The sequence below is a fragment of the Vanderwaltozyma polyspora genome, genomic scaffold (assembly GCF_000150035.1).
Source record: "Vanderwaltozyma polyspora DSM 70294 KpolScaffold1028 genomic scaffold, whole genome shotgun sequence".
Lineage (NCBI taxonomy): Eukaryota > Fungi > Ascomycota > Saccharomycetes > Saccharomycetales > Saccharomycetaceae > Vanderwaltozyma > Vanderwaltozyma polyspora.
Window position 1 is genome coordinate 33,324 of NW_001834687.1, and position 24,479 is coordinate 57,802.

The 24,479-nt window shown below is 30.7% G+C and overlaps 9 protein-coding genes across 9 annotated transcripts; 3 read left to right on the top strand and 6 right to left on the bottom strand.

The window, feature by feature from the left end:
• Window positions 1–716: 716 nt before the first annotated feature.
• Window positions 717–2,057, top strand: LYS9 (saccharopine dehydrogenase (NADP+, L-glutamate-forming); the record flags this gene model as incomplete). Its single annotated transcript, XM_001646547.1, has 1 exon — window positions 717–2,057. The coding sequence occupies one exon, from the start codon at window positions 717–719 to the stop codon at window positions 2,055–2,057; it is 1,341 nt and encodes a 446-aa protein (XP_001646597.1).
• A 477-nt stretch (window positions 2,058–2,534) lies between these two features.
• On the top strand, window positions 2,535–3,188 carry MSO1 (Mso1p; the record flags this gene model as incomplete). The annotated part of the gene is made up of 1 exon (XM_001646548.1): window positions 2,535–3,188. The coding sequence occupies one exon, from the start codon at window positions 2,535–2,537 to the stop codon at window positions 3,186–3,188; it is 654 nt and encodes a 217-aa protein (XP_001646598.1).
• Window positions 3,189–3,426: 238 nt separating this feature from the next.
• On the bottom strand, window positions 3,427–4,626 carry Kpol_1028p14 (putative aminophospholipid translocase regulatory protein; the record flags this gene model as incomplete). The annotated part of the gene is made up of 1 exon (XM_001646549.1): window positions 3,427–4,626. The coding sequence occupies one exon, from the start codon at window positions 4,624–4,626 to the stop codon at window positions 3,427–3,429; it is 1,200 nt and encodes a 399-aa protein (XP_001646599.1).
• Window positions 4,627–5,131: 505 nt separating this feature from the next.
• Window positions 5,132–11,191, bottom strand: CDC39 (CCR4-NOT core subunit CDC39; the record flags this gene model as incomplete). Its single annotated transcript, XM_001646550.1, has 1 exon — window positions 5,132–11,191. The coding sequence occupies one exon, from the start codon at window positions 11,189–11,191 to the stop codon at window positions 5,132–5,134; it is 6,060 nt and encodes a 2,019-aa protein (XP_001646600.1).
• Window positions 11,192–11,862: 671 nt separating this feature from the next.
• Window positions 11,863–14,502, bottom strand: FPK1 (serine/threonine protein kinase FPK1; the record flags this gene model as incomplete). The annotated part of the gene is made up of 1 exon (XM_001646551.1): window positions 11,863–14,502. The coding sequence occupies one exon, from the start codon at window positions 14,500–14,502 to the stop codon at window positions 11,863–11,865; it is 2,640 nt and encodes an 879-aa protein (XP_001646601.1).
• Window positions 14,503–16,823: 2,321 nt separating this feature from the next.
• On the bottom strand, window positions 16,824–17,228 carry TRM112 (RNA methylation protein TRM112; the record flags this gene model as incomplete). Its single annotated transcript, XM_001646552.1, has 1 exon — window positions 16,824–17,228. The coding sequence occupies one exon, from the start codon at window positions 17,226–17,228 to the stop codon at window positions 16,824–16,826; it is 405 nt and encodes a 134-aa protein (XP_001646602.1).
• A 423-nt stretch (window positions 17,229–17,651) lies between these two features.
• On the bottom strand, window positions 17,652–19,157 carry PET494 (Pet494p; the record flags this gene model as incomplete). The annotated part of the gene is made up of 1 exon (XM_001646553.1): window positions 17,652–19,157. The coding sequence occupies one exon, from the start codon at window positions 19,155–19,157 to the stop codon at window positions 17,652–17,654; it is 1,506 nt and encodes a 501-aa protein (XP_001646603.1).
• Window positions 19,158–19,744: 587 nt separating this feature from the next.
• Kpol_1028p19 (uncharacterized protein) lies at window positions 19,745–20,305 on the top strand (the record flags this gene model as incomplete). Its single annotated transcript, XM_001646554.1, has 1 exon — window positions 19,745–20,305. One exon carries the CDS (start codon window positions 19,745–19,747, stop codon window positions 20,303–20,305), a length of 561 nt encoding a protein of 186 aa, XP_001646604.1.
• A 148-nt stretch (window positions 20,306–20,453) lies between these two features.
• Window positions 20,454–23,882, bottom strand: Kpol_1028p20 (uncharacterized protein; the record flags this gene model as incomplete). The annotated part of the gene is made up of 1 exon (XM_001646555.1): window positions 20,454–23,882. The coding sequence occupies one exon, from the start codon at window positions 23,880–23,882 to the stop codon at window positions 20,454–20,456; it is 3,429 nt and encodes a 1,142-aa protein (XP_001646605.1).
• Window positions 23,883–24,479: the final 597 nt, after the last annotated feature.

Sequence of the window (24,479 nt, forward strand, 5' to 3'; positions counted from 1 at the left end):
ATCAACACACCAACTCAAGGTTACACATGGTGTATAGTGTATACTATCCATACCATTAACAAACAAAATCATTGTTGAATCTGAATACACCATTATCAATTATCTACGAGATCAGAGGGTTTACAACTATTGAGTGGTTAAATTGATCAAAGAGTAGTGGATAAGACCAAAGGTCCAACAGCTTTTTCTTTTTGCATAAATGGTCTCATCATATCAATAAAACATCGAAAATGAATGTGACTAATCCCTAGTATACTAATAAATGAATCAATCAATAAATCAAATAATACTTCAAACGAATTCCTTTGGAAGTTAAACTACTTTCATCTCTGGCAGTTTCAACTAACAATTTGACTATTAAGTTCCTCATATTTTAACCAGTTTCGGTCTACATATCAATTCCGGTGGAATTTTTTATACGTCATAGTTATAAAAAAAAAAAAAATTGCATAGTATTGAAAGCAAGAAGGTGAACCAATGGTAATTATAAATTTGATTGATAGATGAGGTATATAAGGGCAATGATAATTGATCGAACCGATTATGTCGTCTGTTTGTTGATGAATTAATTGTATTTAATATTCCCTGGTTTAAGAGAGTATCAATTATAGCGGCAGCTTGGCATTCATTAGAGTTGGTGCGGTTGTTATTAATTGAAAAGAAAAAGATATTTAAATAGTTGTAGATCAACAAGTTAATATTAACATAATTTGAAAATGGGTAAGAACGTTTTATTGTTGGGTTCTGGGTTTGTAGCACAGCCTGTTGTTGATACTTTAGCTGCCACTGAGGGGATTAATGTTACAGTTGCATGCAGAACATTAGAAAATGCAAAAGATTTGGCTGTAAAATCTGGTTCAAAGGCTATCTCATTAGATGTTACAGATGATAATGCTTTAGACACAGTATTATCAGAGCATGATCTAGTAATTTCATTAATTCCATATATCTACCATCCAAATGTAGTAAAAAGTGCTATTAGAACTAAAAAGGATGTTGTTACTACATCTTATATCTCACCGGCCTTGAAGGAATTGGAGCCAGAGATAAAAAAAGCAGGTATTACAGTAATGAACGAAATTGGTTTAGATCCAGGTATTGACCATTTATATGCTGTCAAAGTCATCGATGAGGTACATAAGAAAGGTGGTAAACTTAAATCATTTATTTCTTACTGTGGTGGGTTACCAGCACCTGAAGATTCTGACAATCCTTTAGGCTATAAGTTTTCTTGGTCTTCTAGAGGTGTTTTGTTAGCTTTGAGAAACTCTGCCAAGTACTATAAAGATGGTGAATTGGTTCAGGTCACATCTGAAGATTTAATGAAGTCTGCCACTCCATACTTCATTTATCCAGGCTACGCCTTTGTTTGCTATCCTAACAGGGATTCCACTGCTTTCAGAGAACTTTATGAAATTCCGGAAGCTGATACAGTAATTAGAGGTACTTTAAGATACCAAGGATTCCCAGAATTTGTAAAAGTTTTGGTTGATATGGGTTTCCTTAAGGAAGATCCTTCACCAATTTTCGACAAACCTATTGCTTGGAATGAAGCTATTCATCAGTATATTGGCAGTGCATCTACTTCAAAATCTGATATAATAAAGAAGATTGATAGTTTAACAAGCTGGAAGTCTGAAGAAGATAGAGAGAGAATCTTAAATGGCTTTGGTTGGTTAGGCTTCTTCTCAAGTACCCCTATTACACCAAAGGGTAATCCATTAGATACTTTATGTGCTACTCTAGAAGATTTAATGCAATACTCTGAAACAGAACGTGATATGGTCGTATTACAACATAAATTTGGTATTGAATGGAAGGATGGTACTACTGAAACAAGAACCTCTACATTAGTTGATTACGGTAAACTAGGTGGATACAGTTCCATGGCAGCTACTGTTGGTTTCCCATGTGCTATTGCTACAAAATTAGTATTAGATGGAAAGATAAAGGGCCCAGGTTTGCTTGCTCCTTATACTCCTGAAATTAATGATCCAATTATGAAGGAATTAAAGGAAAAATACGGTATCTTCCTCGTAGAAAAGACCTTAGCTTAAATGGTTACATAAATTACATATAATGATGAAATATTAAATAAAATTCTTCTCTATACCATTTATTTTATTCTTGAAGCATTCAAACACTGAAATCATCAAATTGTATCAGGTTGAAAATTTATCAAATTGACACCAAAAATAATGTTATAAGCAGAGGAAAAACTCTAATCAATTCTTCATGAAATGATTATTAATATTATAATCATTGTAAATTCATCATCATGTATTTTGTATCAATAAATTCAAATATGCCCAACTTATTTATTCTTAAACGATGATAACTTTTAGCATGAAGGCCTTTACGAATCAATATCAATTTTTCAGAACCGTACCTTATTGAAAAACTATTGGAACCACTTTGTTTTAAAGGTACTATGTATAAAAAGTTATTAAACTGACAAATAAAATTGACTTCTAACTTGAATCACATACTAGTATCTATTGGGGTTGTCAGATAGTGAACTAATATCATACAATATGTCTTCAAATGGGGGGTCAGAGAATTTATGGAATAAATTTACGAAGTCTACTAAAAATATTTCCACATCCCTCTCCCATCTATCTATTAAAACAGAATCAGATGGTAGCACTATAGAATCTACTTTAGTTCATAAAGCGATGGTTAATTTCTATAAGAATCAGGAACCGTTTCAAGGTTTTCCTGGTTGGCTAGGTCATAAGGATGACCTTCCTGATGAGAAGAAAATTCTGAAGAAACAAATGCAATCTTCTTCTACAGTTAATAATGATGATACTGCTTCATCAGAACCTCAATCTTCTAAAAATAATGGTTGGAAGTTTTCATCTTCAGAATCAAAAAAATCGAATTATGTTAATTTATTAGACCAATCTGACCAAATTGAACAGCCAAAACCCCAACTTCAAAAAAAGCCAACTGCAGGTATGGCATTTCAAAGTATTTATAATTCTGCCAATACAGTAATAAGAGAGAATGAACCTTTAAGCTCAAGTCCAGTTAATCGTGGTTCTGCATCCAATACTCCTGTGCAAACTGATGGAAGTGGAACTTCTACACCACAAGGGAACCCATCACGTACCCAGTCATCGTCATCTTTAATGATGCGTGATAGATTGAAGAGAACACATACAAGAGGATCATATGGATTCTGAAAATGTCTTTCAAAAAATTTCTCCATATTCCTTATTATTAAATTTAGTTAGGAAGTTTCTAATTACCAACATCCTTAAATCAATTCCAATTGAACATATCATTTTGGAAATTAATACATTAGAATAGAAATGAACATGAATTTAATATATCATGATGTTATTGTTATATTTCATTTATGTATATACAAAAGTATATAAATATCGTTGTCTGTAAAAATTTAAGATATGCATTAACCATTTATAAAATTTCCCTAAAGTTTCTATCAATTGGTGGCTCTTCTTCCTCTGGATGTGATATTTTAGCTTTGTGATAATCTAAGTATGATATATTTTCTACTTTTGTAGGTTGAGCTATTACTTTCACCAGAAATATTAGAGCGAACACAACTGATATTCCTGCAACAACTAGATATAGTATTCCCAATGAATTATTCTTGGCACCAACAATGGAGTTTGTAGTTAGGACAAAAGATTTTGTTCCACCAAATGATTTTACTGGATAATTTAAACCAATATTTGCTACATATTGTCCTTGTGGTATTACAGCTGTATCATTTTTTAATATTAGTTTATGGAATGTTGGAAGTCCTGCAGGTCTCATCCATATTTTAAATTCTTCCCAATTTTGCAAGTCCGGAATATTATCATCTGTGTAGCCATTTGGGAATTTTTTATACCAATTAGGAGGTGGAACTATTTGAGATGCATTATATGAAGTCTTTTTGTATCTATGTTTATCTGTGCTCCATGCTGTGTGGTTGTTTGTTAATAAAAAGTTTTCCGTTCCATTGAACCCTGTCAATTGATGGGAATACGTATCATTGAATATCGAATTTGCTATGAGTCCACACGGATACACTGCCTTGCCATCAAGTTTCCTTAATGGATCACATTTATCTCGTAAGCTACTAGGACTCAAAGCCTTACCCTTTAATTGATCCAAGTCAACTGAATCAACATATTCTCTATGGTTTTGATAAAAATTAGTCAATTTATAATATATATATGTAGATTCCTTAATCGTGTTAGGTATTTCGAATTGTAATTGGCAAACCAAATCCTCACTATTAGCCTCGCTTATTAATCTCCATTGTGGCTTTGTGATCATAGCTTTTTTAAAATTATAGCTAATGTAACTCTCTGGAATTTCAACATAATTACTATCAACTATCAGACTATCACACTCCGTATAATCAATTGAAATTGCTTGAACACTTGTGCTACTTACTAATAATCCAATTCCAATAGGAGCAAACATACACGAAATTAAGATCAGAAGTGGCAATACACTTTGAGGAGACAAAATTAAATGCCATGCTTTTAACCGCTGTTGTCGAAATGAAGTATTCAATGGCCTTCTAGACCTTATTTTATTTGGTTCGTTATCATTATTTATTGTTCTATTAAACCATTTCTCTTTAAACGATTGTAAAATCATTACATAACAAACATAAATGGATAAAAACCACCCCACCTATTCTCAACAAATTATCTTACCCACTTAACACACTAATTCACCAACGTAATACCTTGGATGCAACTTCAAATCAATGGTCGACCTTTAATTTATGGGTTTATGGATCTATAGATTCATAATTATTATTACTCTTAAAGATTTATTATTTGATCTTGATATTCTTGATGATGGCTGTGAAAAAATCCGTCGGGTAAACTAGTTAGATCATAATATATCCGATGACAGATAGTCTTAGGTCAGAACTATAAAGATGAATTGTGTGAAGTTCACACACTAAATAGAGTTTGAATGGGGTATAATCCTCATTAATGCAGAGTTTATATATCAATACTTATCATTGTTTTATTTAGTTAATTATAATTCAAATCAGGAGTCTTTTTCTTCTCAGATGTCCAAGCTCAATATGGACGTTAAATCAAAGTTTCTGGCATGGAAAATACTTTTAAATGATTTAGAAACTTGTCTATCAGTTATCAGAAATTTGGTTTGTGAATTTGTAAATGATTTGGATTACCATATTCTTTAATATAAGATTGTTTTCCAAGGATGGGATTTGTAGCAACAAAGAACTATTTGCTAAATATATTTGATTCAATAAAGCGACGCACCCCCATGGATATGGTGGGAATACTATCAATCTTTCGATCAGACATCTAATAATCATCTCTCGAATTTTTAATGATTTTTCATCCCCATTACCTTCAGTAAATATTTTCAATAAGAAGAAAACAACCCAGTTTGTTTGGACATTTGGATACCTCAAATAGTCAAACAATGTCTTGATAATAAAGTACTGTGTTTCATCATTGTTAGTATCAATCAAGTTCTTCAGTAATTGGAAGTGTGATCCCTTTTTGCTAAAAATAGTTTTTAGAGAAACATTTTTACTTTCTTTACCAATATCAACAAGAATTTGTAACACCAATTCTCCTACTCTGCAAATATCTACTGTGAACCACTTATAGCCGATACCAGAATGTTCGTTGTATACCTTTGACAGTAATTCCTTATTAATAGACTTTATTAATGAACTAGTAGGTATCCTCAAATAGTTGCGAACATGTTTCTTCAGTACCAGGTTAGTGTATAGTTCCTTATCTTTAATTAATATACCACTAAATGAATTTATTTCAGTAGTGAAATCAATTTCACTTGTAGGGCTAACATAATCAAGTTGCTTTGGCGTTGTTGAGGATATAATATTCTTTATCTGAATTAACTTATCTGGAATTCTAGATATTAAAGCAGAGTGGTTTTCAATTATGTATTCCGGACAATCATTGATGATGCTTAACAAAATTCTTAATAAACCGAAGTAATATACATTCGACAGTTCCATAACAGGTTTCTGTTCTGAAGAATGCTTTAAAAAATCAATGATGCTTAGTAAATGGACATTTACCATATCCCAGCATTTATGATCCGGATATAATAATAAACTAGACAAATACATTCTATGAGAAATCAACGAGAGATAAGAGAATGCAAACGCTGGATATGCTAATGGCTGAATCAAATTAATAAAGGAATAAATAATCTTTAGGTATCCCAATTTCTCGATTTCTTTTACTTCGGTATCTCTATTATCAGATGTAAATGTAGTAGTCTCGTAATTGTTTCCCCATAAAGAAAGAATATTTGAAATAAGACGGAAATATAATCTTTCATTAAAGTTTTCATTTAAAGTATTAATATCTTTGACCAACTGAAGACTTAGTGTGGTCAATACAAGTTCTAGGTATGATTCTCTGGTAAATTTATCATAATCTAACGATTGATATAATTGAAATATCAAGTAGGATAGGGCATCAATTAATAAAAATGCTTTATCATTATTACCGGTTTTAGAAAATGTAATTATGCTCAATTCCATGCTGTATTTAATAAAATCAATAAAATTATTACTGGTATTTAATACATTTTTTTGAACTAATTGCATCAAAAATATACTTGCAATTTCACTATCAAATTCTTCTTTTTCAGTAATATTTACCCATTCAATAAATATTGTCCACATTAGCTCCTTTTTGGTTAAAGTTTTAACTATTTTAGAAGTAGAACATAAATTATCATAATCTTCAAGAAATTTCTTGACTTTAGGATCTTCAATGACTATTAAAGAACTGATTGTTTTTGAAAAATCACTGTAGAAAGAGAATGTGGAATTTGATAGACATATTTTCTCTATCAATACAAATATATTTTCAATAATCCCAAACTTGCATGATTTAATCTTCATTGAAAGATATTGATCAATTTCAAGTATTGAAATTAAGCTACTATTTAATAGCTCAATTAATATATGAGATTTATTCTTGAAATCAAATTGAGCATTGTCAAACCATATAAATACAAAATAGCTTAGTGACCTATTTTGTAGTGAAACATCTTTTAGAAATCCAAACAAAATCTTTTGAGATTCTCGATTATGTAAATATCTTGTTAATAAATTCAATATGCTTTTTATTGTTTCTAAAGTATATTGAATATTCCCTTCATTAATTTTTAAAAATGAACAAATATGAAACATGACACTTTTAATTGAATTCTCCAGGTCGGGTATTTGTTCACCATTTTTGGCATTCAAAGCTTCAAGAAAAATTCCTAATGAATTGATTGAAGTTGTCAAAATATGCATATCTTGATTATGAATTAACTGATTTGGTACTGATGCAATTTTTTCAGTATTAATTGGAGCAGGTGAGATTAGTAGTCCAGGTGGATACTGAGGACTTCCATTATAAGTGAATTGCATTGGATGACTATTGTTATTCAATGATGGGGCTAAGCCAGGCGGCATGGAATTTGTATTATTTTGAATCACTGGCATATTTGGAAATCTTGGAATATTTGAAAGATTTGGAATTGGCAATTGAATGGACGTAGAGGATTTACCATAAGTACTATTAAATGAATTACCTTGTCCATAAATACCATTTAATCTGCTGATGTTTAGATGATTTTCAATCTTGTTCCTTATTTCAATTATGGATAAGTCTAAGACAGACCTCCGAAAAATTGCCATTATTAATGAATAGTTTTGAGACATAGCAAGTTGAAATTCCTTTTGCAAGTCAAAGTATATATTTAGCTTAGTTTTGACTAAATTGCCCTGTAGAAAGCCCCATATTTCAGAATATATTATATCTCTAATATCTCCACGAATATTAGCATCAAACATGGATTCTGATAATTTTAATGCTACTCTAATGATTTCATTATATTCTGTAGATGAATTCAAAATATTACTCAAGTTATTCATTGTTGCAGACACAACAGCTTCTGACATGTGTTGAACAATTTTCGATGACCTTGGATCACTGAAGTTTAAAATAGACATTTCAAATACATTTTTCAATGAAATATCCAATGTTAATTGAGAGAGACCTGATGTGTTAATCTTAATTGAAGACATATTATCGACAATATGTTGTTGAGCCTTATTAAAATTATCAATGTTTAAATCCAAATTGGACATTTTCGTATTCAACTTATTACTGACAGTAGTTGCGCCCATTTCAATATCACAACTCTCCTTTAGTTTACAATGTTCAATCAAATATTCTGAATTTCCAATATCCTCTAAGTCTAAACCCAAGGCTTTGAATAATATTTCAATTTCAAAGCTTAGGGTTAGTGATAATTCCGATCTTTGATGCATTTCCTTTAGTAATTGAAGGATCTTTAGGGTCCATGGATTTGGAAATTTAAATATAATGGAATCTGCAGTGCTTGCCATTATTTTTGTTACAAATGGTATAACAATTTCCAACCTATTACTTGTATATCCATCCAAAATAATTCTAAATATAGAAAATCTTGGATTATCGAGAGGAATATTATTTCCTAGTGTTATTTTACCTAACCACAATGAAGCATTTTTAAGGATACTCTTGTCTATCTTCTCAATATCCTTTGTCGATATCAAATTATGCAATAATTTCAAAGTGAAATATTGCATATATCCAAAAATGTCTGTATTTATCTTAGTAGTTATTAAAGAGTAAATTTTTTGGTTATTAGGTTCTTTTAATACACGTTCAAAAAGTAAATATTGTGCAAACCATTTAAAATAGTTTTCATTAACTTCTACTGCTATTTTCTTTATTTCAATGTCAATATTTTCTTCAGTTAAGTTATTCATTGTAAAGTATATTTTATCCTTTGTAGCATTTGGAGGTATAACTTGGTTCATTAATTCAGGATCATTTGGAACACCAAAATTATGTATTTGTATATGTTCAGGAATCGAATTAGCATCTTTTGTAGATGTTTTCATATTACTTGACTTGTTTTCTGAGATTTTCGAAATATACTGAGAGACACTTGAGTTAGAATTCATAAATGAGTTGCTGGACATTAGTTGGCTACAGAAGCCAGGATATGATTGCAATTGGGTAACAAATACTTCAATTGCCATAACCGAAAACTGGAATAATTGAGGCTCATTGTCATTTACATATTCTAATAACATGATAAACGCCATATCCAATAGGAAATCTTCCAACATATTCAGTTTTATCATTAAGCCAAATAATACCGATGTTATATGGAGAGCTTGAGTTGGGTATTGTTTAAAGTATAATCTTTCAGAGAATATTGTTTGAATGTATAATGAAAATTTATATTCATCTTCTATTTGATCACTTTCCTTTAAGGTAAGTAAAAAATCAGCCAGTCTATCGACTGTTATCTCTCCTTTATAAAGAGACTGGAAGGACAGCTGTACTTTGTGTTCGATATCTTCCAATTTTTCTGATGCTAAACTTTTTAATTTGTTATTCTTAAATTGACTTGAACAAATAATAGCAGATGGACATTTTTCGATGATGCTAAATCGAATTGAGTTAAATTTGTCTTCTTCCTTAGAGAGTTCTCGATTTTTAGAAAGTTTTAGTAATCTGTAAGTAATATAAGGATTGATATTTTCATACTTTCCACTTTTCAAGTTTGAGGTGATATAGTTAAAAAATTCATCTTTTCTATTTTGATTAATATTGAATAATATGTCAAAAATTGTATCGATATTTTCATTGTCACTGTACTCCAAAACCTTAAATATTGTATCAATATTAATTTCCATTAAATATTGTGATAATAATTTATGTTTATCAAGTATGTTCAAAAATACATTTAACAGCGTAGGGTCACTACTTATTATTTTATTTCCTAATAATGATATTATTTCTGGTTCATTAGAATCTTTCAAAACTAATGATAAAGCATCAGATTCTTTTTTCAAAGATTTGTACAATAGATCAAGGTGTAGTTTCCCCTTTTCGTTGATATTTTCAATCGAGTTTTCAAGGAATTTTTTATTTGAGCAGATTACCCAGGAAAATATTTCTGGATATATATTCATATCTTGCTTTACTTTGATGAAATAATTCTTTTTTAACTTGGAATCTTTAATTTCTTTTTGAATAAGGTAAAGCTGGACATTTATGCAGTTGATTGAATTTATATTTAAAAGTGGATTTCTTTGTGAATCTTCATCAAATGGGATCTTGATAATGTTTTTCAAATTTGAGAAGTCAAAGCTATCTTTATGAGAGGATAGTTCCTGTAAATTGAATACAATATTAAATTTAAAATCAATTTGCCAATCATGATATAAGAACTTTTCAATGAGTTTACCATCACCTAATAGATTTAGAATGAAATTCAATGCAAAAATTGTTGGAGGTGTTGCTGTTCTATCTAGGTACTTTGTTGACATTAGATTGAAGATTCTATTCCAATCTACTTTTAGACCTAGTGAAATGAAACTAATTACCTTTGAAAAATCAGTACTCAGTATTCTTGATGCTTTAATAGTTCTAGGGATTAACCAACTATTATCTTTTGGAACAATATCCAATGAACCGCTTGTAATAATTTCAGTTATAAGTAATGCTAATATATCAGCAACTTCCATAGTGTTATTGTTATATAAGAAAGTAGCCAAGTCAAATGAGAACGTTTCAGAAGTGGTATTATCAAAAAAGTATCTCAAATATTTATATGGATCCGATATAATTGGTAATTTATCAGCATATTGCTTTGAATTTTGAATTATATTCAGTGAATCCAATATTTTACTATCACTATAAGTATCGAATCGATTTATGATATCAGAGAGATTGCAATCACAGACTATTTTCAATGACTTATCATTAAGTATATTTTGATTCAAAAATAATATGACATCTACATCCTTATAGGGCAATTCCATAAAAGTATTGTATAACAATCTAAGTAGAGGAATATCAACAAGTTCTTTAAGCTTCTTGTCATTTTTATTTAGATCTATAGCAGTCAATTGTAATAATTTCTTCCAATATTTATAATAAACTTCAATATTTGACTTTTCTAACAAGTAATCGATCTTAAGTTTAAATTGTTCATAATTATTCTTATCTAATTTAACCATAAATAAGCATATCTGTGCCAAAACAATTCTCTGAGATTCTTCTTCAAAGGTGTCCATAATTAGGAAACCTGGTGTATTATTCTCATCACTAATTTGCGCTGTACTAGTCTCCATTATTTCCTAAAATATATTTCAAAAGAGAAACTCTATTAATCGTAAACCCAAAAAAATATTATCCTTACTTAATACAGAGTCTATTTGCCTTGTCAACAATTCCATAAAGTTAATACTTTGTTTTATTCTAATGCGTAGGTACAGTTTAGGAATTCACTTCAAAGAAGCAGCAAACTTTAATTATTTTTCAATTCAATATCCCAAAATAAAACCTTAAATAAGACAATATGAGTATAGGACAATATACTTATGATATGATGAATACTGCAAGTGACATTAGTATATCCCAAACCTGAAACTTCAACTCAAACCATCTCATCATCTCATTTTTTATTCATCTTCAACTTTTTTCAGTAGCTTAATTTCATTAATTTTATTAATTTCGGTAAATTGTGATGATATTAATGAAAGAGAAGAGGTGATAGATAATTATGATCAAGTGACAGTTGTGAAAATGTAACAAACGTTATGATATTAATATGAATCTATATAATAGAATAGTATTTATTATGTGCATTTGACTACAATTAATGATTAATGGTAACATAAATCATATGCATATTTGATATTATAAACATTTATTGGAATATGATGATGATAAATGATGATGATAGTAATAGTAGGCGATAAAAACAGTGATAAAAATTATTTTGAGTTAGGAAAATTTGTTTTTATCTTTTGAAGAAGCCTCTGTGACTATTACTTCTTGATCTGTTTGAGTTAGGAGTATATGATATCTTACCATAAGAGTTGTTATCTCCGTATATCAATGAATTATTATCTTGTCTCATAATACTCATTGAATTAAAATCATGGAACGGGTCATCTTCTGAAACTTCGTCGTCATATTCTACTCTTTCCTCAAACATGATCTTTTCTTGCTCATCCATCTTGGATAGTTCAGTTTTGTTTTTATTAGATACATTTTTGTTTGATGATAATTTTGTAAAATCAAATCCATCTTCTGAAAGCACTGGTATTAATGGTGGTTCTTGATTTCTTAGAAAAGACCATTGAACTTTCTTGAAGAATGGATGTCTTTTGATATCTGCCGCACCCATTTTGGACCCTAATCTTTTAGCTTCATTTTTAGCTAACAGTTTTTTAATTAAATCTTTACATGTTCTTGAAATTTCATTGTTGTTTGGAAAATTTACGTCGTTCTTTAACACATTACAAAACGTTTCATTAGTATTGTCACCTTTGAATGGTGTGAATCCGAAAAGCATCTCATATATTAATATACCCAATGTCCACCAGTCAACTGCTGCTGTATGACCATTGCCTCTAATCACTTCAGGTGCTATATACTCTTCAGTTCCAACAAATGAATTTGTTCTGAATCCGTCTGAGCAAACCTTGGTATCCACTACTGTTGATTGAGCAAACTTTTTAACGACAGGATCTTTAGCATCTTTCGCTTGAATTGACAAATCAAAATCCGATAGCATGATATGTCCAGATTTATGCAATAGAATATTTTCAGGCTTTAAATCTCTATAAATGAACCCCATCAAATGCAAATATTCTAAAGCAGCAACCACTTCACTGGCATAAAATCTAGAATCATCTTCGGATATACACTTGGTTTTTCTTGTTTGCAGAGCTCTAAAAAACTCACCACCCATACAATATTCCATACAAAGATATAAGTAATCTTCTGATTGAAAAGAATGATATAAATTAACAATAAATGGGTGGTCACTTGTAGCTAAGATTTCCTGTTCTGCTAGAATACGCTTAATCTTTTTACGTTTAATCATTTCAGCTTTACTGAAGATCTTTAAAGCATATAATCTATTAGACTTCTTTTCTTTAACTAGGTATACCTTACCGACATCACCTTGACCTAATAGTCTAATCTTTTCAAAGGAATTAGGCGATACAATAATATCTTGAAATTTATTACTGAATGACTTTGCTCTTAATCGTTGAGATCTTTTAGGCTCATAGCTATCATGACTTTCTAAAACTCTAGAAGTTTCCAAAGAAATATACTCTTCATTTGAAATCTTGCTAAACTGAATACTACTAGAAATTCGGTTAGAGGTACTTGTTTTAACAGAATTTGGTTCCGAAGCAGCTCTTCTTGAACGTGTTCTTACAGCAGTTAAATTTTCTTCATTAGATTCCTCATTAACTCCGACTGTTATTGTTGGAAATGGTTGTTTATCCTCAATATTTGTCAATGAATTATCAGAAAATTGTCTCATCAAAACTGTTGCACTAAATTTTACATTTGAAGTAGCATTTATATGATAGAAATCTTGAACTTCCTCATTTTCCTTTATTTTATTTAATGAAGTATTACTCAAATTCCTTGAATCTTTTTGCAAAGATAAGGATAGAGGATTAGATCCAGCTGAGGTTGGAACAGTATTGGATGTTTGTGGGAGATCACCATGGGAAAATTTAGATGAAAGAGTATCAAACTCATTTATAAAATCCAAATTATTCACTAAATCAGGTTTACTATGAATAGGTGATGTTTGCAAAGATGCAAAGTTTTTATTGTAAAATGGATTTGTTGTGGATAATTCAGTAGTACTAGCCAATGGAGAAGATGCAACCGACGAATGTAAATGTGCATGTTGTAAATTTGGGGACTTATTTTGATTAAATGCGTTTACATTGTTCATGAATATGTCATCACTTTTAATATTGTTATCATTATTTGTATTGTTGTCATTAATATTTTCATTAGGGATAATTTCATCATTTTTGGAATTTTCAGTTTCTATTCTAACTGTATTTTCATCTTCAATAGTTTGTAATATTGAATTACTAACCAAATCTCGTTGAATTAAATTTGAATCAGAATCTGATGATGTAAAAAATTTATTTTTTGTAGGAGAAGTTGAAGAAGAATTTAAAGAATTCGAGGACTGATGGCTTTTCAAAAAATGGGATATCTTAGATACTCCAGAATCTTTTTCTTTTGTATTGTCACCACTATTGGTATTAACTGTGCTGGTGGAACTTGCAGTAGTAGCAGCGGTAGTTTGAAACATATTTTTCAACCTTGAAAATCTTGACCCTTTAATTTCATTTTCTTTATCCGACTTATTAGGTGAATGAGAGCGTTCTTCAATACTATTACTGGAACTACTATTAGTATTTATATTTGCATCAGAAGTTCCCGAATTCATTTCTTCATCTTCATAAATTTCATTATTTGAACTACTATTATTATTGTTACTCAGTCTTAATGAACGTTGGAGTAGTTTTGAAAGAGAGACACTTCTATTTCTATCTAGTGGTTGTTTCTCGTTGTTATCAGTCATCATTGGAGCTGAACTATCATAATACATATAGGGTTAAGGTATTGTAAAAATGAATCTCAGCTTTAACTCTAATTTTTTTCAAATTTAAATTATTATATTTTCTTGATCTTTGTAATGATGAATCCAAAAATCACTTTAAATAGTTGCTCAATGAAGGATATTTCTATCTAAATGTAGGACTTTAAAAATTCAAAGGGAATATAGTTTAGCTGAGTATAACAGCAAAGTTATCGAAAGTTTAAGTATCCTAATTCTATAAGGAATGTTGTAAAAACCAAAATAAATAAATAAATAATCTTTTAAACTTAGAATATCAAACCCTTTATAGTTACTAATACTTGCTGTTTTGATATACTTGTTATGGCTTATACTAGTTGTGATTTATATTTGATGTTCTGATATAATTGGCAGCAAGTGAGAAGAAAAATATAAATATGTCAGTCAAATCTAACGTTGATGCAATAAGTTTAATATAATAATTATTTAGTCAACAGAATTTAATTAAACTTAACCAACTATAGTTGCTATTATTATTACTAGTTAGCTTAACCAAAGCAACCTAGCCTAACCTACCATATAAAAAAGTGAAACTATTAGTGAGATTGAAAACTTGTTTGCCTTTTTGTTAAATCTAAACTGCGGGAAAATATAGAAGGACTCGCCAAAACAAAATTGAAAAAGTATCACTTTCTCCTTTTTTTAATTATGATTTATAATTTTAATTATAATAATAACAATAATAATAATCAGAATAATAACCATGCTTCTGTTGCTCCTGCTGCTGCTGTTCTTACATTTCGATTCATTGAGGATTTCTTGTTTCGAATAACAGTGCTTAATCAATACCAGAAAAACATAAAAGCAATGTTTAACAATACTACTTAAAAAAAAGGCTGTGCGTCTACACAAATTGTCTGAAAATTTATAATTTTAAAATTCTTTTTAAGTTTGTACTAAATTTTTTATAATTACCTTATTTCTCTAGGAAGATAACAAAAATTAATAATAATCTCTGCCTGCCTGCTACGTAGTATGAATTCCATACCTGTTAATAGCAATATAATTCCAAATACTGAGTAAAGATAGTAGTAACCGAAATATCAATTTCTTTTTGAACTAAGTGAAAAAATATAGTACCAAATAAAGAAATTCTGAAAATTCAAATTTGCCATTAAACCATTTCGCGATCAACAATAAAGCGTGCTAACAGACTATTTGAAATTTGTCGTACAAGAAACAAATTCACTTACAAATCAAAAATTATATAAAAAAAAAATAAAGGATAGATAATTTATCTCTCAGTGTATTTTTTTACTTATTATTTTGATTTTTTATGATGACGATCAGATACTCTGTCGGAATCGCCTAACCGTTTCTTTTCTTGCACTCCACCTTCTTACAAGTATAGTTGTTTTGATGCTGCCCATACCCTATATTCCAGCATTTCACTTGATCCCAATAGGACATATTGACATATCTGGAATGAGAAAACAAATTCCTTTCTGTTTCCCTCTATGGTTGATTTTTTAGACACCATTTTACTTACTGAGATGATGTTTCTGATTGTTAACCAAAATCACGTGATGAACTTTCCTTAGAATATTTATGACTACAACAACACTAGCGGCTAAAACAGAAAAAAGTGGCCTCTAAAGAATCAACAAACCATGACGAGATGCAAGATCCACATATCTCAGACTGTAAACCAATGTTATGTATTACTTGAACACCTTGTCAATTGTAATATTTCTATACAAAAACGTCTCTTCTTTCTTTGATCTATATATACTGGTATTAATTCTATAGACAAGAGTGGAAATTCCTTCAACTTCAAATGCGCCGAAACCGCTGGCCTTTTATACCAAAAGATATTTTTTTTTGGACTTTTTTAAGGTTTTGTGTCACATTCAACATTCCCATAGTTAAAGTTTTGCAAAGTTGATGGGCGGCTAAAAAGCATTGACTAATAGTTGTTACGATAATTGATCTTTAGAAGTATACAAATAATAGGATGCTAAAGGTATCTAAATTGATTCAATGCAAAATTGTAATAGAGATTCTTGTCAGTCACCCAAAATATCTATACTAGAGCTCGTTGTCTAAAAAACTGGAATTTGTTTTCCAGCCAGTATATTATAATATGATACAGAACTATCTAGTGGTACTATTATATATATTTATATTTATAGATATATGTTTATATATATGTGTGTGTGTGTGTATGTTTGTGTATTGTACTGATTTGATTAAATGCTTTTTGAAGGTTGAAAGATAATAATATAGAAAGAACTCTAATATGTTGTTATACTTCGAACGCATTACAGTAAGTTTTTTCTTTTATCATTTGTTCAGGCTAGATGTGGAGGTAATAATAGGTTTGGGATACCGTTCTTGATGTAGTAGATATGACCACAGTTTCTACATTTCATTTCACCTTCTTTGATAGAAGTTTGAATGAATAAAAGATGAAGGTCTCTTAAAACAGCCATGTCATCTTCAGTTAAACCTTCTACAGAACCTAATACAGGCTTAGCTGCAGGTAAACTGTTGTTGCCCAATTCTTGAGCAACTAATACAATAGCATCCCAGTCAACTCTATCAATCACATTCATAATGAACTCTGGGTTGAACTCGATTGTGGTATCCTGTATAAGTTCACATTTAGATCCATCGAAGGATAATGGAAAATTGTCGTTACTGTTATCACAAGCACTAACAGAACATTTTAAAAAATTGGTGGTCAAAAACTTCATCCTGATGTGCCTCTTGGATTCCTAAAACTCTTGCTGTCAATCCTTCTATGATATTGAATCTCATCGACTATTACTATCAATTTAATATTAAATGTTTTACATCATCTCTTTTTAATTTTATGCTTGTTTGCATATTATATTACCCACGAAAAAAAAATTTCAAATGTTTTTTGCTAGCGCCCTTAACAATGAGTTATACTAATATAATAGGAAAGGTATAATAAGAAATGGACTAAAATATAACCAATCGATTTATTAGTTGAAATTATTAAAAAAATGCTTGCTTCATTATATTATTTACATGAATAGATTTTAATTATATTTATATATTAAGAATACTTTAAATTGGAAAAGTCTTTTCTTTTGTATTTGGTGATGATCATAAAATGTGAATGTTAATATATTATGCATATTGATGGGGTTTTACCATTTGGAAATTGTTTTTAGGAGTTCAACTAGGTTAGAATTGTGTGACACTAATTGGAAGCACCTTTTCTCATTCTCTGGTGTTTGTTCAAGTTTTTTTACCATTTTTCGTTTCTGTCCATCATTATCTTCTGGTAATAATAAGACTCTTACTTTTGAGTTTTCGCTTTCACCGTTTTGTTTGTTATTATCTAAAACACAATTAGTTTTCAACATCGATATTAATGTGACAATTTCATCATGGCATTCAACTCCTTTTTTTTCTTTTAAGATTGTGAAACCTTTCAGCACTGAGAGTAAGGTGTCTAAGGATATGCTAGGTACTACTACTTTTCTCCCCTTTGAGGTTAAAAAGAGTGGGAAAAAAAGCAGATTTTTAGTATTAAATGGATCTGTCACAATAGAGGAGTATTTCAGAAATAATTCAGTATTTCCGAATGAGTCTTCTATCAGGTTTCTATAAAACAATTCATTCTTTTTGATACTATTGGGACTATTATTGTTGCAAATTAAATGAGGATAGTCGAATAACCATAATTTTAACAAATGTCTGACATTCGAAGATACTCCTGCAGTGTTATAAAACTTTTCGAAATCTCTCAATGTTTCCATATCATTGGAATATAATTCTTCACATATTTTCTGCAAATCATCTGGGTATGATGTCCATCTTGGAAAATGGAATTGTTGTGATTTACTTAATTCTTTAAATGAGTCTGTAAATTCCTTCTTCCATAACTTATAAAAATAATTGGCATTCTTATTTTTCTTTGTCTCTTTGTTTATGTCCTTTTGTAAATTTTCAACTTCTTGTTTCCATAAATTATCTTTTTTAGATGTTCCTTTTTTCCATTTTTTGTCTTTTTTCGATACATTCTTGTTATTTTGTAAAACCTCTAAATATAAATGATAGGCGTATAACAAATTAAACAAAGACATTTTTACTAACTGAGAATCGATTGAACATGATTTACCCGTTTTTTCGAAGTATATATCATCATTGTAGACATTATAAGGTAAATGAACTTTTTCATCACTATTGCGATCTTTCTCGATTTCTTTCATTGTCGATTTCTCAATTCTTGATATTTCTTCTGAACTTAGAGTAATACTCTCCTTTTCATCCACGTTTTCTTGTAATTCTGTTGGAACTGGTTCTTCTTCTACTTGAGGTAACATTTTATAACCTTTATATACCGTATTTTCAACATTGGCCCTTTTATGCAATGGTAAAAACCTGTCATCGACAATAGAATCTCTTCTTGAAGATACTATTGTGCTATATGCCACCATACCGGTCAATGTCAAGACGTTAGTAGTAACAAACATTACATTACCAGGAGCATTGAAATAGCCCCATAAAATACGACCAAATGAAGGTTCCTTCTTGCAAGCGACCACGTCAGGAAAACGATTCCTAAAGGAAAACCTGCTATAGTGTCTCTCAGTATTTCGAATACATAGCCGCCATATTCGATGGACTGATCTAGACAGATTTTTCATCCCAGTTTCTAATATTGTTTTCTAGTGGACCACTATTGCTATTATTATTATTATTATTATTATTATTATTATTAAACGAACTTGAAATTTTATAAATTAACCTTATGATCACAACAAAAGTAAAAATCAAAAAACAAAATAAATTAAACAATTATCTATAACGTCATGAGCTACACCTCCTCCTCCGACGATCAATGCCAACACTACCCTTCTGATATCAATCAAGATGGCCTTCAAATATTTGCTATAGCGAACTTTTAAATCTTTAATTATTCAATGATGCTTCAAATAAAGAAGTTTGATATATATTGTCAAATATTACGTATTCAATGATTGATCAGGTGATAATGTTGAAGTAACGTGACATTTACAAATCTGATAACGCCCCTAGCATTATCAATTTTACATGTGATAGGCAGGGTAAGTGTTATCACGTGATTATATAATAAAATTGAAAATATCAGGATGGAATTAATCTTTAAAGGTTAATAGAGGAATACAACTTAAATGAGTATTAAAAACTATAATAATATACACATGAAGATTATATCTTACCAGAGACTTAGGAACTGGTGCGTGAATTGAAGATGTTATATTTGACAGCAGAAGGTCAGTTATCTGAAAATATCAAGTCTATATCTGTTAAAGACAGTGAAGAAGCGCCAGCAGAATATGCATTTAAAATTGTCTGCACAGATTGTCGAGAAGAACATGATTCTAATGTTTTGATTAACAGATTTGAGAAACATGAAATGCCTGGTAGTAGAGGTGAGGCTTCCTTCCTATTGAAATGTAAATTCTGTTCTAAAGATTGCTCTGTTAATATGTCTCAGTTTGAAAGAGATTGGTATAATAATGAAGTCGAGTCAAATGAAGAAAATTTAACAAAAGTGAGTACTCATAGAAAGAAGAATGGATTGAAAAATATTAGCAAAGAAATTTACATCCCATTGGAATTTGATTGTAGAAATTGTGAAATAATCGGCTTTGAACCATCAAGTGTTGTCTTTGAAGTTGAATTAGTCTCTGGAAGTAAATTAGAATGTCAATTTGATCAAGGTGAGAATGAATGGTATGATTATGATGACGATGCTGGTGAAGAAGTTTCTATTACTGATATGAAATTTGATGTTAGTAAGGGGAAATAATTGAAGAATAATGCTACAACAATAATAATTCATTATTATGTTTTTTCAATTTCTTTATTATTTTTATTCATATTTAGTAATATATATACACTACAAAATGGAATTAATGCTTATATTTAAAATAGTATTTCTTTTTATCAATACCTGATCATAGGAACAATAATGTCACTAATACAAAATATAGGTTATTGATGATGAAAGTATTGGCACCGCCTGTGAATTCGCTTATGGTTGCAGATTCAGTTGATGAATATGAGGATGTGAATTGTGCAATGCTAATGTTTTTAGTTGAAGATGTTTCAATATTTTTGGTTACAGATGGTGCAGCTGGTGTTGTTGATGTTGAAGTTCCCAAGAAAGTTGAACCGGCAGAGGACTCTTTGGAAGCTATCTTTGAACTTAATGTGACATCTGTTCCCGTTGTAACTTTATTAGAAGATTCTATTTCACTACTGACAGGGGAGGTGGTAATTACTGTATGAATATTTGTGGTGGCGACATCAGTAGTTGTTGTAGTATCAACTCTACTAGTAGTAGAAGTAGCTACTACAACTTGGCCTGATGAAGTCTTATCAACAGAAGTATAAGTAGAAATTGATCTACTAGCACTTGAAACTTCACTACACTTCCCTTCAGAACAGGACATAATGCTGGAAGTAATTGTAGTCTTGTTGACAATATAAACTGAAGATGTTGAGGAGCTCAGTGGGCACCAAGTTGTATACATTGTGACAACACCATTGCTAGTAGTAAACACTGTTGACATCACATAACTAGTTGGAGTTGTTGAAGATGAAACTTGTTCCGCATTGGTTGTGATGGAAGTACTTATTTGTAAAGAGGTAATAGAAGATGTCACATTAGATCTGATATTTTTAGTTGATGTAGATGAAGTTCTTGGAGTGGTTGCAGTGGTTGGAATATAAGAGGTTTTTGAGGTAGTTGTAGTGGAGGAGATAGAGGAAGTAGAGGAAGTAGAGGAAGTAGAGGAAGTGGAGGAAGTAGAGGAAGTAGAGGAAGTGGAGGAAGTGGAGGAAGTGGAGGAAGTGGAGGAAGTGGAGGAAGTAGAGGAAGTGGAGCTAGTTGAGCTAGTTGAGCTGGTTAAGCTAGTTGAGCTAGTTAAGCTGGTTGAGCTGGTTGAGCTGGTTAAGCTAGTTGAGCTAGTTAAGCTGGTTGAGCTGGTTAAGCTGGTTGAGCTGGTTGAGCTGGTTAAGCTGGTTGAGCTAGTTGAGGTAGTAGAAGAACTCTTAGAGATACTTGAAGTGGTAGTAACTCTTGAAGTAGTTGAAGTGATTGAGGTAGATGACTTAGATGTGGATGATGTTGTTGAGGTGTTTGAAGTAGAAACCTGGACAGTTCTTATCCAATTGGAGCCAGTAATAGGACCAGTAGTCGATACTGTTGTAGGTTTAACAATACTAGATTTAGAATCAATTGAAGCTTTATGAACTGAACTTGTAGATTTAACAACTGAATTTGAAGTTAGAGGACACCAAGTAGTATAGATTGTGATTACTCCGTTGCTAGTAGTTGTTAATGTGGAAAGGAAAGATGATGCTACACTATTGCTAGCTTCTGATGTCTTAGATGAAACTATATTAGTGGTCTTAGTCACTGTAATGAAAGTAGATATTTTAATTGTAGATTTGAAGGATTGACTTGAATTAGTAATAGAAGTAGTACTACTTGGTTGTTTATTATTTGAAGTAGTAGAAGATAATGGGCACCAAGTAGTATAAATTGTAATTATTCCATTACTAGTAGTTGTAACAGTAGAAACTGTAGACAAAATTGAGGTTGTTCTACTTGTGCTGGTGAGAGGACACCAAGTAGTATAAATGGTAATTACACCATTACTTGTTGTAGTTACAGTTGATAATGTTGATTCAGTTGTTTTTAGATATGTAGAACTTGTTGGTGATGGTGAACTAGAACGACTGACAGAAGTTAGTGTGGATTTTGGTAACTCAGTTGTGGATAATGATTGTGTACTGGTAATTATCTTGCTTGTGACACTAGTTGTTGAAGATGGATTATAGATAGAACTTGATGAGGAGCATTTATCTTCTGTGCAAACTACAGTTTTAACAGTATTTTCAGGAATATTAGGGGTAGATGTAGAGGATGTGATAGTTGATATTTGAGTACTGGATAAAATGGATTCAACAGTAGATTTGGAACAAATCAAGCTTTCACAAACTTCAGTTGTAAATGTAGTTGTCCTTAAATGAGTATAAGTTGTGACAAAGAAGGAAATTTCTTCAATTGGAGAAGTAGTATGAGCAAAACTTGGACTCAAAGAATTGGTACTTCTTTCGCCAGATTTAGTGGCTGAAGGAGTAGAAGTAGAATATTGAGTGGTTAATGATATCAAAGAGCTAGAAATGGGTAAAGATGATAGTTCCGCAATTCTTAAAGTACTTGAAGATTCCTTTAGTAAACGTGATTCAATTGTGAATGACGTCTTAAATTCAGCTTCACTATGTGTACTTAAAATGGCAGTAGTAGTAGTAGTAGTAGAATCTGGAGAACTGGAGACTTTGGTATCGGTAAGAGGACACCATGTTGTGAAAATTGTAACCTCACTGTCATTTGTAACTGTCGAAGTGATCACAAGTGCTGGTGATGAGGTGGTAGTTGTTTGGGAAAGATTGGTAGTAGTGATTTCAACCCATGTAGTGGAAATTGAAGTTTCAATAGTAGAAGACATCTTTTCAGAAGTTTTTGAAATTTCCGATGTCACTGGTTTTTCAGTACAAATGTGACAAATTGTAGAGGTGACGGTAGTGATTTTAATTGATGTTGTCAAGTATTGGGATCCAGTACTGTCATGAGTAGTAAATGTAGTTGGGCATGAACTTATAAAAGTTGTAACAGTTACATCTTCTGTTTCAGTTATCATTCCTTCAGATGTTAGATCCAAAGATTTAGAAATACTGGTTTCTAGGGTATTTGAACTTAAAGTTGTGTAAAAGCCAATTGAATCAGAATATTTAGAATTATCAATTGATATATCATCATCAGTTGAGATGTCATATGAATTTATAACTTGTGATTGAATTGATTCGAAAACAGAAGATGCTGAAGTTGGGGTTGATTTGGTAACTGTATCAAAGGAATAAGTGCTAGATTCTCTACCAGATAAAGAGTTTTCAATGGATTTAGAAATTTTTGATGCAGAGTTGAAAGATAAAAAAGTGATGTCATAATTGGAAGACAACTCGACGGACTTTAAACTTTCATAATTTGATGATTTATCAGAATGAGAAGGAAATGATGACGGTAATTCACTTTCAATGAATGAAGAAGATAGATGTTGAATGCTTGAACCACTCACATCTTCAATAGATTTTCTTTCAGACAAGCTAGAAGTAGCAGGAATATAAGAAGAAAATGACACTGAGGAAGGTTTATAACTAGAGTAAATGGAAGGGTCAAAAGTGGGATATATATCAGTGTATGAAATAGCTGAAGCGGAAATAGGAATAGAACTATTCGAATATCTAACTGCATAACCATTGACAGCGGTTGCTAGTGCAACTAAAGTCAAAGAATTTATAGCTAACTGGGGTATCATTATTTATGTGTTTAATTGTCTTTGTTGTTATGGATTAATCTAACTTATAATAATATAATATGAAATTGACATAATTCAAGTTTAATCATTACATAACAATTACTCTTTATATATATAATTATTAAATTTTTAATTATTTCATGTCACTCCAATATGTTTCTTTCTTATTACTAAAGCAAGGTAAGCATTAAACATATTCTAAACAATATTGAGCTTCGACACTGACCATATCTTAAACTTAGAGTTGTAAATCAGTTTGTGAATTGGTTAACTTCTAGCATACTAGTCGAATTTTAGTCTTAATCATCTTATACTCAGATTCTATTCAAAGCGGTTTGACAAATGTTTCATAATGTCGCGTACAATTAAAGAGAAGTTTACCGTAGATAATTAAGAGAGAGTAATAGAAGATGTTGAATAATTAAAGAATAGAATCAGTATTTAGGTTATAGGCAACAATATTTCATCTCAACAATGATAATGACAGCATTGAAGGGATGATGTGATCTGTCAGTGGCCAGGTTATTTCGGAGATTCCTAAAATTCTGAATTGTAAAATCAACATTTCAGAAGTGTGTCAGCTTTGTATAAACTGGT